Source organism: Hyla sarda, chromosome 3 (genome assembly GCF_029499605.1).
Source record: "Hyla sarda isolate aHylSar1 chromosome 3, aHylSar1.hap1, whole genome shotgun sequence".
NCBI lineage: Eukaryota > Metazoa > Chordata > Amphibia > Anura > Hylidae > Hyla > Hyla sarda.
This window is the reverse complement of record NC_079191.1, coordinates 420819990-420843889: the sequence shown is the minus strand read 5'-3', so window position 1 is coordinate 420843889 and position 23900 is coordinate 420819990. Positions and strand designations below refer to the sequence as shown.

The 23900-nt window shown below is 41.0% G+C and overlaps 1 protein-coding gene across 2 annotated transcripts in view; it reads right to left on the bottom strand.

The window, feature by feature from the left end:
- The window catches only part of SPATA17 (spermatogenesis associated 17), a gene marked incomplete at its 5' end in the record, with an annotated part of 239616 nt that overhangs the window by 144991 nt on the left and 70725 nt on the right, over positions 1–23900 (bottom strand). For both annotated transcript variants that reach the window (XM_056568354.1, XM_056568353.1), the window contains 1 exon segment: positions 5883–6006. In XM_056568354.1, the coding sequence (XP_056424329.1) occupies positions 5883–6006 (124 nt within the window).

The window sequence follows — 23900 nt, the reverse complement described above, 5'->3', positions numbered from 1 at the left end:
GTGTGCGGACTTCCGGGTTCGAGGCCGCCCCCTTGTGACGCCACGCCCGCCCCCTCAACGAAAGTCTATGGGAAGGGGGCGGCCTCGAACACGTAAGCCCGCACACAGCGTTCGGAGTAATGAACTTCCGGACGCTGCGAGCGGAGCTCCAGAAGGCAGGGCAGCGGAGAACCCCTTTAAACCGATTGGTGCCAGAAAGTTAAACAGATTTGTAAATTACTTTTATTAAAAAAATATTAATCGTTCCAGTACTAATTAACTGCTGAATACTACAGAGGAAATTCTTTTCTTTTTGGAATACAGTGCTCTCTGCTGACATCATGACCACAGTGCTCTCTTCTGACACCTCTGTCCATTTTAGGAACTGTCCAGAGCAGCATATGTTTGCTATGGGGATTTTCTCCTACTCTGGACAGTTCTTAAAATGGACAGAGATGTCAGCAGAGAGCACTGTGATCCTGATGTCAGCCGAGAGCTCTGTGTTCAAAAAAGAAAATAATTTCCTCTGTAGTATTCAGCAGCTAATAAGTACTGGAAGGATTAAGATTTTTGAATAGAAGTAATTTACATATCTGTTTAACTTTCTGGCACCAGTTGATTAAAAAAAAAAAAAAGGTTTTCACCGGAGTACCCATTTAACCCCTTAAGGACTCAGGGTTTTTCCGTTTTTGCACTTTCGTTTTTTCCTCCTTACCTTTTAAAAATCATAACCCTTTCAATTTTCCACCTAAAAATCCATATTATGGCTTATTTTTTGCGTCGCCAATTCTACTTTGCAGTGACATCAGTCATTTTACCCAAAAATGCACGGCGAAACGGAAAAAAAAATCATTGTGCGACAAAATCGAAAAAAAAAACGCCATTTTGTAACTTCTGGGGGCTTCCGTTTCTACGCAGTACATATTTCGCTAAACATTACACCTTATCATTATTCTGTAGGTCCATACGGTTAAAATGATACCCTACTTATATAGGTTTGATTTTGTCGCACTTCTGGAAAAAATCATAACTACATGCAGGAAAATGTATACGTTTAAAAATGTCATCTTCTGACCCCTATAACTTTTTTATTTTTCCACGTATGGGGCGGTATGAGGGCTCATTTTTTGCGCCGTGATCTGAAGTTTTTATCGGTATGATTTTTGTTTTGATCGGACTTTTTGATCACTTTTTATTCATTTTTTAATGGTATAAAAAGTGACCAAAATACGCTTTTTTGGACTTTGGAATTTTTTTGCGCGTACGCCATTGACCGTGCGGTTTAATTAATGATACATTTTTATAGTTCGGACATTTACGCACGCGGCGATACCACATATGTTTATTTTTTATTTTTTTTACACTGTTTTATTTTTTTTATGGGAAAAGGGGGGTGATTCAAACTTTTATTAGGGAAGGGGTTAAATGACCTTTATTAACACTTTTTTTTTACATTTTTTTTGCAGTGTTATAGGTCCCATAGGGACCTATAACACTGCACACACTGATCTCCTATGCTGATCACTGGCGTGCATTAACACGCCTGTGATCAGCATTATCGGCGCTTGACTGCTCCTGCCTGGATCTCAGGCACGGAGCAGTCATTTGTCGATCGGACACCGGGGAGGCAGGTAAGAGCCCTCCTGGTGTCCGATCAGCTGTTCGGGACGCCGCAATTTCACCGCGGCGGTCCCGAACAGCCCGACTGAGCAGCCGGGTCACTTTCACTTTCACTTTAGAAGCGGCGGTCAACTTTGACCGCCGCTTCTAAAGGGTTAATACCGCACATCGCCGCGATCGGCGATGTGTGGTATTAGCCGCGGGTCCCGGCCGTTGATTAGCGCCAGGACCGACGCGATATGATGCGGGATCGCGGCGCGATCCCGCTTCATATCGCGGGAGCCGGCGCAGGACGTAAATATACGTCCTGCGTCGTTAAGGGGTTAATAGTGCACGGCCTAAGTCACTGTTCAGCCCTGGTCCTAATCTGTATCCTACAAATGTAGCAGAGCTAAGTCTGTCTTTACACTATATTAAACCTGTATGATGTCATCATGACAAACTAATAATAATCAGTTTTGCTATATCTGACAACTTCAAAAGGGCACTGTCATTAAACATGATTTTTAATATTTGATTCCTTATGTCAAATAAATAACTTTTGTAATTGACTTCCATTAAGAAAAAAAAAACTTTTTATGCTAGTTTTTCTGCTGTATACTTCTGCCCACCAGGGGTCTCCCTTCTTGGCCAGGACACATTCCATCAGGTTAAAATCTCAGATTTTGGTCCCCTGCTTCTAATGGCAGGAGACCAAACTCAGTGTTTCTCTTGATTGACAGTTCCACAGAGCCTCACTGAAAGAGAAGCACAGACTTAAAGCTGCTGCACAGAGCTTGAGGTCTGCTATTTATCACAGCACTGCAAAGATGTGAGGGCAGAAGTGGTCCCCCAGCAGGCTTCAGTGATGTAATGTCTGCTGGGAAATGCCCACTTTATCCTGCTGGGAGATTGCACTATGTGAGCAAGTAGAAAGGTAAGATACACAGCTTTTTAAAGCTCTGACAATTTTTTATGGGTAGGAGGGGTGTTAGGAGTAGTTAGGGAACATAGCCTGAGGTAGTTTAGAAAAGTTTATTTGGTGACAGGTACTCTTTAACTTTGTGGCATCTGACATTTTTTTTTCTGTAACATTAAGCATTCTGAGTTCTGCATTACCTTTAACATACACAGCTCTACTACATGAGAAAAAACTCTACTACCCTTAACAAACTTAGTACTTCATTACCTGTAAAAAAGTTCTGTTACATTTCACAAACCCGGCTCTGCTACATGAGACAAACTCAGAACTACTACAACGGACAAACTGAGTTCTGCCACATCTGACAAAACTAGCTCTGCTAAATAAGACAAATTCAGCATGACTATGCCTGAAAATTAAGTTCTCGCACATTTGAAAAACCCCTCCTGCTACACAAGACAAACATGGTATTGCTACATGTATACATAGAGGTAGAAAACCGGCACTACAAGAACTAAGCCACAAGAAATCACGGAGGAACGCGACTCGACTGGAACCAGACGTAGCAGATCTGTAACAGTGGTGCTCAGCTCTGAAACAGTAGCAACTAGTGGAAGAAGAAAACAGATGGAGCGACACTCACCAGGCAGGTACTTCTTTATTCACGGGGTACAGGCGGGGGAGTGGGATGGAGGAGGGGTAGCCATTGTCAGTATTGCTACAACTGACAAACTCAGCTCTGCCACATCTTATCCCCTATACAAAGGATAAGGGATAAGATGTCTGATCACGATCTCGGCTGCGGCACCCCAGACATCTCGTGACTTAACGGCCACGCCCCACTCGTGACGTCATGGCCACGTCGCCTCAATGCAAGTCTATGGGAGGGGGCGTGTTGTCACACCCCCTCCCATATACTTGCATTGAGGGGGCATGACCGTGATGCCACGAACCTCCGGCACTGCACCTGACACTCTAAACGAACGTTGGTTGCAGCAGGGAGATTGCGGGGGGTCCCCAGTGGCAGGACACCCATGATCAGATGTCTTATCACCTATCCTTTGGATAGGGGATAAGATGTCCAGGGGCAGAGTACTCCTTTAAGGCCAGTACTGCATTACCAGACAAATGCAGCTCTGTTAAATGAGACAACACCTGACATATTCAGTTTTACTACACCTGAGAAACTCTGTTACATGAGAAAAACTCAATACAGCTATATCTGAGAAGCCCAGTACTGCTTTACATGGCATACTCCGATTAACAAACCCAACTTTGCTACATGAGATAAACTCAACACTTCTATGCCTGACAAATAAAAGGAGTTATTCAGGAACACAAAAACAAATTTACTTTCTTCTAAAAAGGTGCTACCCCTGACCTCAGGTTGTGTGTGGTATTACATCTCGGCTCCATTCTCGTAAATGGAACTGAGCTGGATTACCACATACAAACTGAGGACAAGAGTGGCGCTGTTTTCAGAGGAAAACCCACCCGCTGCTACACAAGACAAACTCAGTTCCTACCCACTTGACAAAGCCAGCACTGCATTACCATACAAACCCAGCTCTGTTACTTAAATGGGTACTCCGGTGGAAACATATTTTTTTTTTTAAATCAACTGGTGCCAGAAAGTTAAACAGATTTGTAAATTACTTCTATAAAAAAAATCTTTATCCTTCCAGTACTTTTAAGCAGCTGTATGCTACAGAGGAAATTCTTTTCTTTTTGAATTTCTATTTTGTTTTGTCCACAGTGCTCTCTGCTGACACCTCTGTCCGTATCCGGAACTGTCCAGAGCAGCATAGGTTTGCTATGGGGATTTTCTCCTGCTCTGGACAGTTCCTGATACGGACAGAGGTGTCAGCAGAGAGCACTGTGGACAAGACAAAAAAGAAATTCAAAAAGAAAAGAATTTGCTCCGTAGCATCCAGCTGCTAAAAAGTATTGGAAGGATAAAGTTTTTTTTAATAGAAGTAATTTTCAAATCTGTTTAACTTTCTGGCACCAGTTAATAAAAAAAAAAATGTTTTCCACCAGAGTTCCCCTTTAAGACAACGCCTATAGAATTCCGTGCGGAATTCCACAGAAGAATTCTGCCGAAATGTACTGCCCATTCACTTTAATGCGACTCCGCTGTCCCATTCACACTGCGGAATTTCCGCAGCGGCAATTTTGTGGAATTGCAGGCAGAATTCCATTGGACTCTATGGACATTTAGAGAACACAGAATCCCGTCACTATTCTGTAATTTCAGCGGAAATGTGCTGACCAGAATTTGTATGGAATTGCAAAATTTTGCCACGTAAACATGGCCTTAGGATATTCTAAAGAATTCCTGCTTGGAAATTCCGCAAAATTCTGTGCACATCATGTGCACTGGGATTCCGCTCTGCCCATTCACATTGCGGAATCCAGAACAAGGAATTTCCGTGGCGTACATTCCGCTGCAGAAATTCCTCTCTCCGGATTCCGCAAAATGACAAGACATGTCTTCTAACTTTGCAGGAATCCTGCTCAGAGCCCCCTTGAAGTCAATGTGACTCTGAATTCCAGCGGATCTGTGTTTTGAAATTCTGCTTAAATTTCGTGCAAATTCCGTAAATCTGCATTCTGCATGGAATTTTAAAGGGGTATTCCAGGTTCAGAAGGCTTGGAGCAGTGGCCGCGGTGTCACGGCCATGCCCCGTCGTGATGTCACGCCACGCCCCCTCCATTGATGTCTATGGGAGGGGGCGTGGTCACGCCCCCTCCCATAGACATCAATGGAGGTGGTGTGACATCCGCCGCTGCTCCAAGCCTTCTGAACCGGATCTTCGGAATGCCGGGGCACGGGAGTACCCCTTTAAGTGAAAAAGCAGAATTTCCCCTGTGTAAACATACCTTTACTAACACCGAGGATCTCAACTCTGCTACACGAGACTCAATAATGCTATATCTGACAGGCAGTACTGCTTTATGTGACAAACTCAGCACTGCTGCACCTGACCAATCCAGCCCTGCTACACCATACAAACCCGGCACTGCTACATCTGTGGGAAAAAAAATCAGCTCTTCTACATCCATAGCTTCCCCTTTAAAATACACAGAATGACAAGGAGCCAAAGAAAATTAGCCTTTGCTGTCAAGCGATGTTCTTGTGTTGCTTTCTGGCAGTCACAGATGAAAGTGCTGACTTGTGCTTTCTGGGCTGTGATGCTGTAACCAGGCAGCCATGCTATCTGCCCTCACACCACAAAAACTACTTAATTGAAGTAGAAGTTGTGTTTTTGTGATATCTTTTCAAGTCGTCATGTCCTATTCAGCCGCCTCTTTTGTCTCTGTCAGTATGGGAGTCCCTGTAGCTTTTCCGAGCTGTCAGGGAATTGCACTGTACACTAACCTGCTCAGTACTAAGGAGGTAATGCATCTTTCTAGCCCGGTGTTCCTTCAGACGCTCCTCATTCTCCAAATCTTTTTTCATCTTTTCTTTATTTTTCATTTTGGCATATTCCTCCAATTCTTTCCTACAAGACACAGACAGACATAAAATAAAATCTAATATATATATATATATATATATATATATATATATATATATATATATAAAAATGCATATAATGATAAAAACAATACATGTAACATTATATCATCATAATAATAAAAATAATACTTTACATAATATAAATGTACGAAATTAAACAGAAATAATTACAATGTATGAATGCATAATATCCTAGTAATAATATCCTAATAGTATAAAAACATACATATACTGTACAATAATAATCATACAGACAAATAAAAGCATATAATTATAGAAACAATACATGCAACATTATATCATCATAATAATAACAATAATATTATACATAATATAAATGTAGGAAATTAAACTGAAATAATTACAATGTATAAATGCATAATATCCTAATAATAATAATATCCTAATAGTATAAAAGCATACATATACTGTACAATAATAATCATAATAATACAGACAAATAAAAGCATATAATTATAGAAACAATACATGTAACATTTTATAATAACAGTAATACTGTAAATAATACAAACCTGAAATTAAACAGTGAGAATAACAATGTATACATAAAAGCATACAATCATAATCATACAGACAAATAAAAGCATATAAAAAAATTCACACTATATATATATATATATATATATATATATATATATATATATATATATTTATTTAACACATACATAAATTATATAATCTTAAAGACAAATAAAAGTATTTAATAATAATACAGATAACATTATATAATAATATAAACGCAAGAAATTAAATAAAAGTACTAACAAGAAGAATACATAAATATAACAATAGCATATAATAACAATAACAAAAACACATAATACATACATAAAATATATAATAATCTTATAGAAAAAAGTATATACTATTAATACAGTACATTTATGTTATATTATAATTGATAGTGTACACAATGTAATTTAAAAAATAAATAAATAATAGAAATAACAACAATAACGATGAGCTGTCAGCATTCCAGACCTGTCTAACAATTCTATAAAAACATATTTTCTCTGATCTCTGTGTTGTAATGTTCCTCTGTTGTTCCTCCTAGAAATTAATGAATAATTTGACAGCTGGATGTTCCCAATCCCTAATGTCAAAGGGGTGTGGCACTACACAGGGTAACATGGTCAGCACTGATTGGTCATTGTCACCATTACCTGGTAACTAGTTGTCAATTTATTTCCGAGAGGAATAACCGAGGAAGGGCACAACACACAGTTGTAAATTAAAGGGGTACTCCCCTGGAAAACATTATTTTTTTAAATCAACTGGTGCCAAAAAGTTAAACAGATTTGTAAATTACTTATATTTATAAAATCTTGATCCTTTCAGTACTTATCAGCTGCTGAATGTTCCACAGGAAGTTATTTTCTTTTTTAATTTCCTTTCTTTTTTAATTTGCTCTCTGCTGACACCTCTGTCCATTTTATGAACTGTCCAGAGCAGGATAGGTTTGCTATGGGGTTTTGCTTGTACTCTGGACAGTTCCTAAAATGGACAGAGGTCGCAGCAGAGAGTACTGTGGTCAGACAGAAAGGAAATTCAAAAAGAAAAGAACTTCCTGTGGAACCGCAGACGCATGCGCAGTGCGAACTCAGCGTCCAGCATGCGTCTGCGGTTCCATGGCGACGCATCCCAGCCAGGTCTGCGTGGTCACGTGTCTCCCGGAGTACTACGGGATTCTCGTGATTGTGTAGTTCCAGGGGCGCTGCCGGGAGCCGGAAGTCGCGGCGCGGGCGGACGGGGCGTTCCCAGGTGGCGGATGAGGAGAAGCAATATGGACCCCTATATATACTAGGTAAGATCACCGAACCAGACACCGTGACCCTGTGAGCAAGCGTAACGCGAAACGCGCGTTAGGGTGTACATTCTGTATGACCCACAGGTGTGCAACTCTGGAGGGACTATTTATGTTTCAGTATGGGATGGGAGCCTGTCATTTCTAGTGTTACATTACCACTTATGCATGCATAGTTTGGATGCATACCCAGTTGGGAGTTTACAGGTGAAGTACAATATATATATATGGTACTACAATTACATTGAGTTGTTATGTTTACCTAAGCACCATAGCACCTTTTGCATTAGCGAGATTTTTGCACTTTAAAAATATCCCTTGACTATTTTTATTGAGGTTTTACTAGATAAATTTTCTGGCGTCCCGGAGAAAAGTTTCCTTTCCCCATCCAAGAGTATTCTGCCACTTACCTGTGGGGATTTTTCTTGCTGTGTTTGTTCTGTGCTTTTATGTGATTTTATTCATGGGTTGTCTTTATGTGTGATTTTCAATAAAGAATATGTGTGTTTAACATTATTTAAGTCTTCCTTGTTTCTGTAGGAGCAAGTAAAACGGTATATAAACGTGCACATGGTCAACATGCAGTGCCAAACAGAGTTCCAGTAAGTCAATGAGAGCAATCAGGCTAGAGGCCTGTTCACACGGAGAAAGCTTCCATCATAGATGGGCTGTAGGTTGGAAGAAGCATTGGTAAACTGGAGCATGAGACAACTTGCCCACTGGGAATTAGTGGTGGGACAGAGGCTGGAAGATTTGACACTGAGCCTGAGAAAAGTTGTAAAGAAGGGCATACTGGTTTGTGTAAGAGAGCATGTAAAGGCAGAGAAGCCTGGCTGCCTTACTAAGTGGTGCCTGGAGAATGTATCATGGGAGCAGATGGTGAGGTAACAAATAGGGTTACCACTCAGTGGTCTAGGGTTAGGAGAGTCTCGCTGTGGAGGAAGGTGTCTTGTAGTGCTCTATGTAGGCTGCAATTAAAGTGGTATTAAGTGTTTGTCAGCCTAGGAATGGTTGGCTCTGGGTGGTAGAAGAAACATCAGCCTGGAGGATACCAGCGAGGAGAGAGGTGTGGAACCAGATGTATCTGGTTTGTACTGGGGGCTAAGGAAGATCTCAATTGGTACAACGGAGGTCTGGTAGGCCTAAGGGCTAAAGAGTGGCCTGGCTGGGTCAGTCCTAAACAACAGTGGACAATAGTCGGAAGGATTATAAAGTTAAAATCTTAATGATTAATGGAAGCAAAGACATCTTTGTGTGTCTATAGGTCCGGGGCCATGGAACAGCAGCATATCGGTATGTGCCGAAGCTCTCAGAGGCTACGCTGGTCGTTTCATACGACTATGCACGCTTCTTCCGGCCTCAGGGAGTCCAGAAGAAGCACACATAGTCGTGTGAAACGACTGGCGTAGCCTCTGAGAGCTTTGGCACATCCCGGTATGCTGTTCCGTGACCCCGGACCTTCGGACCTATAGATATATTTGGAATAAGGAATATCCAGCACCACGGCCTCAGATTAAGAACATTTGCTCTTTATTGAAGTATTGTCAACAGGAACCTGGAACACAGCACTTGTGAAATAGTACTGGCAATGGTAGCAGCCTTTCTAGAGACACAGCAGACACCTTTCCGGAATATATTAGCATAGGCAGGATCCCCACTAATCATGGGGATATATTTTAGAATAATCCTCCGTATGGCCGTATGTGGAAAAACGAAAGGCTTGTGACCATTGTCAGACTTGTGGGGTTTAGTGCACTTTTAAAAAGGATATCTGGTGGTCGCTTTTTGGTCATTTGAATTGCCCGATCCACGAAACAGGGTCTATAGCCCCAATCCTTAAGGCGGGTGGCAATGTACTCAACTTCACATTTGAAGTACTAATCACAAGAACAGTTATGGCGAGACGTAAAAGTTATTCCGAAACATAAAAAAAATTGTGGGTAAGCAAGTATTCAACAACCAGAATAATGTAATTTTGTAAGCTCTTGGTATAGTGTGAATAAGTTTCAAGGAATCAAGTCAAAGCAGTCTTCGCCTGTGTGCGAGGAATGACAGAATAGAGAGATGTAACATCTGCCGTTACCCACACACAACGATCATTCCATGTGATATCTTCACACATGGAGAGAACATGGGCTGTATCTTCAAAGGGGTACTCTGTTGAAAACTTTTTTTCTTTTAAATCAACTGGTGGCAGAAAGTTAAACATATTTGTAAATTACTTCTATTAAAAAATCTTAATCCTTCCTGTACTTATTAGCTGCTGTATACTACATAGGAAATTATTTTCTTTTTGGAATGCTCTCTGATGACATCACGAGCACAGTGCTTTTTGCTGACGTCATTATAATAATAATAACTCTTTATCTATTGTTGTCCTTAGTGGGATTTGAACCCAAGGCCCAAGCACTGCAAGGCAGTAGTGCTAATCACTGAGCCACCATGCTGCCCTTAGCATACATCTGATATGCATGGTTGCTAAAATGGACAGAGATGTCAGCAGAGAGCACTGTACTCGTGATGTCATCAGTGTTCCAAAAAGAAAGGAATTTCCTCTGTAGCATTCAGCAGCTAATAAGGACTGGACGGATTAAGATTTTTTAATAGAAGTAATTTACAAATATGTTTAACTTTCTGCCACCAGTTGACTTAAAATAAAAAAGGTTTTCACCGGAGTATCCCTTTAATGTATCCCGGCATCTGATTTATGAGCGACTGAAGCAAATTGTCAACCCATGAGCATAATCTTTCATTTAATGATGAGATCCCGGCCACAATCGGCCTCATAGGGGGGGATTGATTCTTGTGAACCTTGGGGAGGGAGTGGAAGATGGCTACTACAGGACATTGAATCATAATGAACTCGGCCTGTTTGATACTGATATGTCCATCTGCCACCCCAAGGTCCACAAGATTTTTGAGAAGACATTTGAACTGAGGAGTGGGATCTCCTGCCAAGGGCCTGTATGTGCTAGAATCAGCCAACATATTCATGTTGAGTGCACGATACAGGCCCTTGTCGAGGATCACCACCGATGATATTGTCCGACTCGCGAAGATTCTTAAGTGCTTTTCTCTCCAATGCAGAGAGATTTCTCCGACGGACAGTGTGCTGTTGAGACAATTCTACCAATTCACGTTCAACCACTTCCTGAATAGTGTTGAGCGGCATAGGCCATATTCGAATTCGCGAATATTCGCGAATATATGGACGAATATTCGTCATATATTCGCGAATATTCGCATATTCGTTATATTCGTTTTATTTTCGCATATGCGAAAATTCGCATATGCGAAAATTAGCATATACTGATTTTCGCATGTGCGAATTTTCGCAAATGCGAATTTTCGCGCGCCAGTCTCACACAGTAGTATTAGAGCCTTCTTTACACCACACAAGCTGGAAGCAGAGAGGGGTGATCACTGTGATGTGTACTGTGAAAAAAAAAAAAAAGAATATTCGTAATTACGAATATATAGCGCTATATTCGCGAAATTCGCGAATTCACGAATATGCGATATTCGCGAATAATATTCGAATTGCGAATATTCGTGAGCAACACTATTCCTGAAAGCATTCTAATATGGGTGTTCTTGACATAATGGGATAGAACGAAGGGTTTGATATGGCAAACTCAGGTATATTATCTTGTGGATCTATGTTATGCAGTTGAAGTTCAGAGAGCGCTAGGAGGTCTCGGAAAGAGAACCCGAATGCACCCCGAACATCAACAGCTGCATGTTGGTTACTATCCATATCTTGGGATGAAACACTCTCGTCATTTGTATGGTAAACAGGAGAATCCACATCCTCAACATCATATATAACATTATCACGATCTACTGTATCTCCACCCGTCACATTAGAAAAATGCTTCCTGATAGTAACATTCCTTATAAAATTGTTAGTGTCCAGCAGTGTCCTAAATAAATCAAATCTGCATGAAGGAGCAAAAGTTAACCCTTGTGATAATAGGGAAAGTTCAGCAGGGGTAAGGATCTTGGTGGACAAGTTGAACACAGGAATGGTTGTCACCTCCTCCGGTAGTGCCTTGGACTGCGCCTGGGTCGATCTGTGCTTTCTCCCCGCTAAACATTTTTTGATGACGGAGCAGGTAAAACTCACTTTAGAGTCCTTATGATTTTGAGACTTATTTCTACGCCTGTGTCCATGGCCTTACTTCAAAATAGAGCGAGAGGTAGATCGGGTATCAACCTGAGGCCACTGATAAATGGATTTGGCTTTATAGTCCTGTAAGAAAAATTTGGACTGTTTTATTTCTGTAATTGTGGCTTCCAATTTCTCCAGGTTACCCTTGATTTTGATGTCAAATTCTTGAAAGGTGGGATGACTTTCATATTGTTGAACTGATGATTGTAGATGGGTGATATTTCCACCTGCTGTAATTAAAGTTTGTTCCTCATGTGCAATGGTCAGGTTCATAAACTTGATCGAGGACTCCGTCAGCAAGTTCTCCCAATCAACTCTGAATTGATCACAAAAGACAGTGGTGGGGAATTTTCTGATTCGTAAACCCAGTGGCACCATGTTGCTTTCCACGTATTTTTTTTTAGGGTTGATACATCCCACCATATTCTTGACTCCTCAGACAGGGCTAGCTCCAGTTCCTCCATGAGGATCTTTAAGTCCAATGCAGACTGTTTGTTCGTGTCGGAAATGTTAAACATCTTGGACATACTTTCCGTCCTGACTTGGCGGTCATTGCTTACCGGTTTGAGGCAAGTACTCATGTTTAGCCTCCAGTATAGCTCGGGCGACTTCAATGGGAGACTCGGATTAGTCCCAACAGAAGACTAGCACAGCAATGGAGTATCCAGCTCACCAATCTGCCACGGATGTGTGGGGACTACACGCACAAGACAACAAGAACAAGCTCTTTATTGTTGACAGGAACAAGGTACACAGTGGTGAGTGCATGCTATTGTTCTTTTGTTATTGTACTTGTTGATCCTATACCTGGATTGTGGGCACCCCGCAGGTGTCACCTGCAGTTCTGCTGGATCCCAAATTGTGACGACCGATGTATCTCCCAGCGATGATTCTGGAGTATTAGATTTTTTTTATAGGTGTGCTCTTCCCTAGTATTCTTCTGCTATGATTTTTAGCCCTTGAAAATAGGAACTGAGCACTGGTGTGACCTCACTAGGAGTATTTTGTGCAGTACCGGAGGCCATATCTCCAGTATGATATAGAAGGATATAGATATAGATATTTTGGAGAGAATTCAGAGAAGATACAAAACTAGTCCATGGACTGCAGGAAAGGTTAAAAGACCTTAAACATGTATAGAAGAAAGAAGAGACAGAGGGGATATGATAGAAACTCATATATACACAAAGGGGATCAACAGTGAAAAGGAGAAGAGGAGATTGATATAGTAGAAAAACTACCACATGAAGACATAGTTATACACTGCTCAAAAAAAAAATAAAGGGACTTAAACAACACAATGTAACTCCAAGTCAATGACACTTCTGTGAAATCACACTGTCCACTCAGGAAGCAACACTGATTGACAATCAATTTCACATGCTGTTGAGCAAATGGAACAGATAAGAGGTGGAAATTATAGGCAATTAGCAAGACACCCCCCAATAAAGGAGTGGTTCTTCAGGTGGTGACCACAGACCACTTCTCAGTTCCTATGCTTCCTGACTGATGTTTTGGTCAGTTTTGAATGCAGGCGGTGCTTTTACTCTAGTGGTAGCATGAGACGGGGTCTACAACCCACACAAGTGGCTCAGGTAGTGCAGCTCATCCAGGATGGCACAGCAATGGGAGCTGTGGCAAGAAGGTTTGTAGTGTCCAGAGCATGGACGCGCAACTAGGAGAGAGGCCAGTACATCAGGAGACGTGGAGGAGGCCGTAACAACCCAGCAGGAGGACCGCTACCTCCGCTTTTGTGCAAGGACGAGCACTGCCAGAGCCCTGAAAAATGACCTCCAGCAGGCCACAAATGTGCATGTGTCAACTTAAACAATCAGAAACAGACTCCATGAGGGTGGTATGAGGGCCCCACGTCCACAGGTGGGGGTTGTGCTTACGGACGTTTGCCATTTGCCACTGATGCCCTGTGCTGTTCACAGATGAAAGCAGAACCACACTGAGCACATGTGACAGATATGACCGAGTCCAGAGACACCGTGGAGAACGTTCTGCTGCCTGCAACATCCTCCAGCATGTCTGGTTTGGCAGCGGGTCAGTAATGGTGTGGGAGGGGCATTTCTTTGGGAGACCTCCATGTGCACACCTATGACCTGAGGAAGAGGGGTGACCCCTCGAAACGCGTTGTCTGTTTTATATGAAGAAATAAAGACTGAATTATTTACCTGATTGGCCACCAATACGGATCCTGTGAGCGCCAGAGAAGTATCCAATTTTTCTAATCTGTGACCTCTGCCACGAACACAGAACTCGCATCTTGACTGAACCGCCTCGACTATTTCGAGAAACGGAAGGACACAGGCTGCCGCGGATCACCATAGTTGTATACAAAGCCTACAACGGTGTCGTGCTCGCAGCGCGACACAACAAGGTGAGCAGTATTATTCCCATTCCACTTTACTCTTATCCCCATGAGGTAACGGCACAGGGTGCGCTGGTTTTCTGTTCCCTTTTGTTTCCTTTTCTTTCTCGAATCAAGTTCATATAAGATAGAGATAGACATAAAGCTATCCTTCATATAAGATAGAGATATACAAAAGGCTATCCTTCATATAGGATAGTGATAGGCATAAGGCTATTCTTAATATAAGGTTTAGACAAGGACTATTGATAATATGCAGAATATTGGGCAGACTAGATGGGCCAAATGGCTCTTATCTGCCAACACATTCTATGTTTCTATAAACTGAGCCTGTGTAAGCAAACACAATCCTGGAGAGGGGCTCCTGTGAAGTCAGCAGGAACCTGAGACAATGAAAGTATGTGACATGTTGGTTAAAGGGATTTCCAAGGTTTTTAAATTTATGACTGGCAATGTGATTCTGCCGATGGTGCTGTGTACGGGAGTGTGCAGGCTCATCAGACTGAGCACAAAACCTCAGCAATGCATTCTCCTGCTATGAACCTGAAGCCAATTCCAGAAGTCGTCATTGATGCGTCCATGGCAGCGGCCTCCATATTCCAGGATGATGGCGCCTGCTACCACTGAGCATGCACAGTTCACTGCTAGTACGGCTCCAGCACAGGAGATAAGGTCGGGAGCCGTACCCTGCATTGAAATGGAGAAAATCTCTGCATACTGTGTTGGTGAAACCTCTGCCGCATGGGAACGACACTTACTGAATTAGGCAGTGGCGAAATTTCCGTGCGGAATTCTGAGGAAGAATTCTGTCGGAAATTCAGCCAAAATTTACTGCCCATTTACTTCAATGGGATTCCGCTGTCCTATTCACACAGTGGGAATTCCTCTAAAATTTTTGAAATTATGGACGGAATCCCATTGAACTCAAGGGGGATTTTGAGTTTTGGTCGAATTCTGTGTTTAGGAATTCTGCCGCAATTTCGGCAGAACTCAGCAAACTTTGCTGACTCCATCATTAATAAGCATAGTGAAGGGGTGGCAACACTCTTGTGCGCGCCACATTGCCTCCACTGTTTACACAGGCTGTGTTCAGCCTTTCGCACAGTCTCGTATTTTATGGGAAAATCCTGCACAATAGGGATTTTTGTAAAACCCAAGCAAAAAAATATGTATTACGTAAATGTTCATGGTTTGAGGGTGTTCCTCGGGGGCAGAGTTTAAATTTCCTAGTTTTGCTTTTAACAGTACCATACTGTAGTAGTATATCCCAGTTAAGAAGGTGGGGCAAGCTGTAGATCTGTATGAGAGTCAATGCAAAGATCTCTCCCTTCTTCTATTTATACCCAAGACTGTTTCTACAACAAGAGGGCAAAGTCTACATGTAGAGCAGTGGTCGCCAAACTGAAGCCCTTCAGAATTTGCAAAACTACAACTTCAAAAGTTGCAGTTTTGCAACATTTGGAGGGCCACAGTTTGGAGACCACTGCTCAAGAGGAAAGAAGGCTTCTACATTAACATTGAAGTGGATTCCTTACTGTAACAACAGTGAGGTATGGAACTCTCTGCTAGAGGAAATGGTTATGGTGAACTCCCTAAAAGGGGGCCTGGATGACTTTCCAAAGCATAAAATATTGCAAGTTATAGTTACTAGATTATTTAAAAGGGTCACTGATCCAGGAATTGTTTTTTGTCTTTCTCTGAATCAACACTGTAGAGTAATTGGTAATATTTTACTATGCTGTTGTACCGTTTGATGGTCATGATGTGGACAACCATTGTACCACTGGAATGAAAGATTTTCCCATATTTTGCCCCATGGAGCACAATGTAATGGCACAATGCCCCTGCAGATCCATGGCAGTGTACAACCATGCTGCCTCCTGAATGCAAATGTGATGTAATAATAACCTAATAATAACAATAAACGTATTATATAAAAAATTGTAGTTATAATACTATAAACTGGATACATCTCCTCGTAAAGCACAAAGAAACCAACAGAAATTTCCCAGACAACACAGTATTTGCTATGGGGCAGAATGGGCAGAAGATCTTGGGTCAATTAACATCCCTCAGATTTGTTCCTCAGAAGCCGCTCGTCTCATTAACCTTTGCTTGAAACACTGGAACCTCGCCCATTGATGCGTATAGATTTAATTAAGTGTTAATACCCGATGGCCAGGTCTTTACCATGAGTTACGGACTGCGGGTGTACAGTAGTTACTCGCCCTAAGCCAAGATGAGATTTCACTGAATTATTTGCCCTTCAGAGAGATTAGTTGTATTACGCTTTCCAAAGAGTGTGTTTAATGTTGTAACCTTCTGCGGGAACCTGCAGTGTAATTTACTATCACAGAGATCTCTATCTGATGTCTCCCAAATAAACACAAATGGGCAAAGGAAGATCGGAGACGGTACAAAGGAAACTTTTGGTGATTTTATATTAAATCAAATAATCTAACATACATATATATATATATATATATATATATATATATATATATATACATATATATATATATATATATATATATATATATATATATATATAATGTGCTTAGCTTGAAAGATAACTTTGTGATTGGTTGGGCTCTGATCTCTGGTACCTTCATGATCGTGAGAACAAAGGAATCACTATACTGATCTAGCGCTATAATGTACACTTAATGTACAGGAAACTGCAGAACTGCAAGCTGTGGCCCCTGCATTATCAGGACTGGTGAGAGTCACAGTGACCCTTTAAGCCATCTATCTATATCATATCTATCTATATCTCATATCTATCTATCTATCTATCTCTTACATCTATCCATCTTTCTATTTATCTCATGTCTATCTATCTCATATCTATCTATCTCATATCTATCTATCTATCTCATATCTATCTCATATCTATCTATTTATCTATCTCAAATCTATCTACAGTGGAGAATTATCACTACTGGTGAGAGTCACAGTCACCCTTTATGCCATCTATCTATATCATATCTATCTAATTATGTATCTCATATCTATCTATCATCTATCTTTATATCTATCTGTCTTATATCTATCTATCTACTGTATCTATTCATCCATTCATCACAGGACATAAAGCTCCTCAGATTCTTTCATGCACCCTGTATCTTCTGACCTGGTATTGGGTAGGTCCAGAAACACAGCCCCATTTAATACAATATGTATTTAGGAAGCAGAAACCTCTGGGTAACCCTCGTGTTTTTCCTACAGACGTATCAAAGATTCCCAGTGTGCATTGCCTTGGCCCTGTGTGAGGTCAGCCATATTGTCATTCAATGGGTCTAATCCTTGGGTTTTCTTTGTGGAATCTGTGGAAATAGGTAGCATGCTACTTATGTCTGTGGATAATTTTTTTTCCGAGGCAGGGAATGCATTTGTGAGTTGTCATAATTGACATGTGTGAATGGGACCAAACAGTTACCTAAACATTGGTTTGTAAATAATGGTGCAGGAACCGTGCCACATTTGCTTTGATGGTCTACAATACAAAGCTTGTACTGTGCATTGACATGCTTAATAGTAGTAGTGACTGGCAAACGCTTTTGCCACACTATGTGGTTGGATCCACGGCTTTATTTCTCTTGATTTGGTCGGTGTCCCCCACACATGGCTGGCTTGTGTCTATAGCATTGGCCAATTATTGACTTGTACACATGAATGTCCATGTCCAGACCGTTGTACATCTAATCTGGTTTACAACCAGAGTCGATTAGTGTCTGTTTTGTGTCTACAGGCTTCATACAAGCCTAGGTTTCTCTATCCACCAATCAGGGGCTTGTTCCTTTATGAACACAGGGGTGTAAGGACAGAGCAGGCTCGTAGTCTGATTCCATGTTGGGCCACATTTTACCCTTCCTCATATTTTGTAACATCCACCAATGTACTTTATGTTGTACGGTTGAGATCTGGCCTCACCTCCGTCACCTAGAGCCTTCATTAGACTTCTGGCAACAATGTCCATGCTGAATCACTTTAGCTTCCCCCAGCACCAATGCTTTTTCCAAAATGATCCCTCTTCTGCTGATCCACCTCATTTGCATTGAACAGCTTCAAAGCCATCAGGAAAGGACTACATTACTATGCCCCTGCTTGGAAGGTGCTTGTGAAAAATTTGGACCAAGAGATGGAAATGAAAAGACAGACAAAGAACTGTCAATTTACAGGGTGTAAGCAGATACAAGCGGCTCAGGGGGTGGTGAGTACGAGCACATGGACTAGACAATCCTGGTCTTTTGCAATGCTGGGGAACGCCCCCTGGACACTTAAGCCTAGAGCCTTGATGGTAGAGAGGATGATTGAAAAAACAAAACAAAAAACTTATGTGCCCAGATCCTGGAGGAAAAGCATTACTACCCATGGGCAAACTTATACGCCTGATTTCTTGATGACATGTCTGCTTTTAAAGGGGTACTTCGGTGGAGGAAAAAATCAAATGAACTGATGGCAGAAAATTATACAGATTTGTAAATTACTTCTATATAAAAATCTTAATTCTTTGAGTACTTATCGGCTGCTGTATGCTCCACAGGAAGATGTGTAGTTCTTTCCAGTCTGACCACAGTGCTCTCTGCTGACATCTCTGTCCATGTCATGAACTGTCCAGAGCAGGAGAGGTTTGCTATGGAGATTTGCTTCTACTCTGGACAGTTCCTGAAACGGACAGAGGTGGCACTGTGATCAGACTGGAAAGAACTAGACAACTTCCTCTGGAGCATACAGCAGCTGATGGTAGTGAAAGGATTAAGATTAACAAATCTGTTTAACTTTTTGTCACTAGTCGGTTTGAAATTTTTTTTTTCCTCTGGAGTACCTCTTTAATAACCTTGCAAGACCAACAGCCAGACATAACTAAAATACATCAAGGATCCATTTCTCCTTAAAAAAAAAAAAAAAAAAAAAAAACAACTTCTGGCAACTTCTAAAATAACCCAGGAGAAAATGACATGGATGGAGTTGATGTGTCATGCATAATGCAATGCACCTGCATTGAACCTCTACTACAATACTACACAAAGCCTATAGCTGTTTAATACTGTAGACCAGAGGTCTCCAACCCAGTCCTCAGGACCAATCAACAGTCTAGGACTTAAATGTATTTCTGTTCTATTCCAGTGGAATAACTGAAAAACAGGGATGTTGGTGGACCTTAAAGGGGTACTCCACCCCTAGATATCTTATCCCTTATCCAAAGCATAGGGGAAAAGATGTCTGACCATGGGGGTCCCACTACTGGGAACCTCACGATCTTGGCTGAGGCACAACTTTGCTCCGTGACGGATGACTGGAGATGCGGGGTGGAGGCATGTGACGTCATGACCGCACCCTGCTCGTGACGTCCCGGCCACGCCCCCGCAATGCAGGTCTATGGAGGGGGCATGACTGCCGTCACGAGCGGGGCGCGGCTGTGACATCACGAGTCTCTGGCACTGCACCCGATGCTCAAAACGAATGCCGGTTGCAGCAGGGAGATCACCGGGGTCCCCAGAGGCGGGACCCCCTGCAATCAGACATCTTATCCCCTATCCTTTGGATAGGGGATAAGATGTCTAGCTGCGGAGTACCCCTTTAAGGACTAAGTTGGCGACCACTACTGTAGACCACACAGGCAGGACATATGGCAGCTATGAGGCCCCTGAAGAGACAAGAGACCCAGCTATGGTACCATTCACACTGCTATTAGACGACCAGATTCCAAGCAGAACTCTTCAATGCTTTCTTGTAAACAGAAAAGTAATGAAGAATTGGCTAAAGGTGATAGAGCAGGAACCAAACATGTTATCCTCCACAGAGGGGTGGCAAAACTTGTCAAAATAATCAGGGCTAATTTTGAGCTAATCCTTTGTTAAGGATGTTTTTCTATGGATGTTACAAGGTAATAAACTCTTCTTGTTATCACCTATTAGTTTTACTGCTAAATTACACACATAATCGATAGCTCAGATAATCAACACATGATCATTTGGTAGTGTATGCTCTAATGTAGTAGACTCCAAACTGTGGACCTCTCTGAATGGGTACCACGTAATACTACATTTCCCCTGTAGAGGTCGCTGAATATGTCAGCTTCTACTAGAAATGTCACCTACAGGCTGCTCCTAAATGAAAGTGACAACCCCTTTAAATGAAACACAATCCTACATTAATAGATCCTATTTACCAATTCTGTGTTTCTTATGGAAAACCGATCGTCGTCCTAATTAGGAAATATAATTCTGAAAGGTTTTGTTTTGTTTTTTTGTTCCCAGGAATTAATAGAAGCTTGAAATAGATTTTCCAAAATACTCTGTGCAATCTATGCCGCCAGTCCCCGGAGTACATGATAATTGTCCTATTGGATGACAATGTATAAATATATAACAGATATGGAAGAGGTGCGATTATCCTCTTATACTTAGCATGGAGTCACAATGTACGGCTCCACTGGCTAAGCTGGCAGCCTGGTGCAGTGACCCCCCTGACCTGCGCTTCAAGGCTATTATTAATAGCTAAGTTAACAGGTAAAGCCAAACATATTTGTTTCCCCTGAAAGGATCTCTATCTGTGTCGGGAAATTTGTGCTGCACCAAACAAACCTCATTAGCTGTGTCCACTTTTTGACAAAGAACCAAATGAATGGCGAGACTGATGACCTTCTCCTGTCCTTAAAGTAAGGGATTTTAGAGGTCGGCATTCACTGGATGAGGAAGAGAACTTTACTAATGAAAGGAGCCAAGTATAACAAGTGCAAATAATGTACCGCCTATGTGTGACCCCAACAGGACACATGCAACTGTTATCTCCATTTCTAAGTTATTCAATACTTCTCAATACTCGTAGGGTGGACATTGATGCTAAGGGACTAAGAAGCTATTATTAGTAGTAATTATATTCTTGTACATAGAAGAAGTGTTAGGCTAAGTTTCCACTTGTTTTTTTTATGGCAGTTTTTGAGCCAAAGTCAGAAGTGGATCCATAAGGGAGGAGAAGTGTAAGTCCTTCCTTTATATGTCCTATTCCTTTTGAATACACTTCTGGCTTTGGCTCAAAAACTGCAACGGCAGTATTCCAAAAACTGCCAGAAAAAAAACAATGGAAACTTAGCCTCAGGGAGGAGAAGTGTAAGGCTAGGTTTCCACTTGGTTTTTTTTCTGGAAGTTTTTGGAAAACTGCCACTGCAGTTTTTGAGCCAAAGTCAGAAGTGGATCCATAAGGGAGGAGAAGTATAAGTCCTTCCATTATATTTCCCATTCCTTTTGAATACACTTCTGGCTTTGGCTCAAAAACTGCAGTGGCGGATCCCCAAATACTGCCAGAAAAAAAAACAAGTGGAAACCTAGCCTAAGTCCTTCCTTTATATGTCCTATTTCTTTTGAATACATTTCTGGCTTTGGGTCTAAAAACTGCAGTGACAGTTTTCCAAAAACTGCCAGAAAAAAAGTGGAAACTTAGCCTTATAGTAGTTATATTCTTGTATATAGGAGACAGTATTATAATAGTTCTATTCTTGTATATAGGAGCAGTATTATAGTAGTTATATTCTTGTACATAGGAGGCAGTCTTATAGTAGTTATATTGTTGTACATAGGAGCAGTATTATAGTAGTTATATTCTTGTATATAGGAGCAGTATTATAGTAGTTATATTCTTGTATATAGGAGCAGTATTATAGTAGTTATATTCTTGTATATTGGAGCAGTATTATGGTAGTTATATTCTTGTATATAGGAGCAGTATTATAGTAGTTATATTCTTGTACATAGGAGCAGTATTATAGTAGTTATATTCTTGTACATAGGAGCAGTATTATAGTAGTTATATTCTTGCATATAGGATCAGTATTATAGTAGTTATATTCTTGTATATATAGGAGCAGTATTATAGTAGTTATATTCTTGTACATAGAAGCAGTATTATAGTAGTTATATTCTTGTATATAGGAGCAGTATTATAGTAGTTATATTCTTGTATATAGGAGCAGTATTATAGTAGTTTTATTCTTGTATATAGGAGCAGTATTATAGTAGTTATATTGTTGTACATAGGAGCAGTATTATAGTAGTTATATTCTTGTATATAGGAGCAGTATTATAGTAGTTATATTCTTGTACATAGGGACAGCATTATAGTAGTTATCTACTATTATTGTTTTATCTATAAGTAGCAGCATTAGGCCGGGTCTCCACTGAGTAATTTTTCGCAAAAACGCTGTTAAAAACGCCCATTTTGCCGCATTGGCGTTTTTTTTGCGAAAATACGCTGCGGCCAGATGTTAGCTGTAAGTCTATAGGAAACTGCAGAAACCCTTATCCACTTGGCGTTTTTGAGTTTGGCGTTTTTTTAATCCATTGGCGTTTTTTAATGATTTTGGTAAAAAAACGCTGGATTTCAAAAACGTCTGTTTGCTGAGGGTCTGGCGTTTTTTTTGAAAAAAACTTTTTTTTCCCCCATAGAAGTCTATGGGAGTGAAAAAACGCAAAGAAAAACGCTATGTGGGTTTTAACTTTGGCGTTATTGCAGGCGGTTTTTAATCTTTTTTGGACTTTAGCGATCAAAAAAAGTGAGGGAGATACCTTTTTTATTTAAATTTCATAGGGTAACATAAAAAAAATTCTAAAAAATATACATTGGTGTTAGAAAAAATTGTATCTAACGAAATGTATATTTTTTTATAAATATATTTTATTTAATTTTGAAACAGTAAGCAATTTATGTTGGCGGGCAGGGCACTAAAATGTATCTGACAATTATAAAAATATAGTGTAAGTGAGTGTCTTAACTTTTTTATTCATTTTTAGGTAGTACTACTACTTCCAGCATGGACCACACTGTTCCATGATAGGAGTAGTAGTACTCTGACTCACTGTCAGATTGCCCCGGCTGTCACATTTGTCAGCCACGGCGATCCTCCAGTATACTGTATAGGCCGGCCGCTCTCCTCTGGTCCCCTGTACTGCCGTATATTTACTAATATTCATATTTCCCGCTGAGATGTGATTGGCCAGAGGGTTCTAGCCGATCAAAAATGTCTGGGAAATATGAATATTAGGACATATATACGGCAGGGACCTTAGAAGAGCGGCCGGTCGGATCTATACTTTAAACAGGATGATCACAGCTGATGTCTAGAGTGACATCAGCTGTGATCATTTCTACTACTACCCCCAACATGGAGCACACACTGCTCCATGATGGGAGCTGTAGTACCTGCATTAATAGATTGCAACAAGCGTCACCTCTGACACCTGTTGCGATCTGTAAAAGTACTACAGCTTCCATCATGGAGAACAGTGTGCTCCATGTTGGGAGTAGTAGTAGAAATGATCACAGCTGATGTCACTCTAGACATCAGCTGCGATCATCCTGTATAAAGTATAGATGCAGCCGGCCGCTCTTCTAAGGTCCCTGCCGTATATGTCCTAATATTCATATTTCCCAGACATTTGTGATTGGCTAGAACCCTCTGGCCAATCACATCTCAGCGGGAAATATGAATATTAGTAAATATAC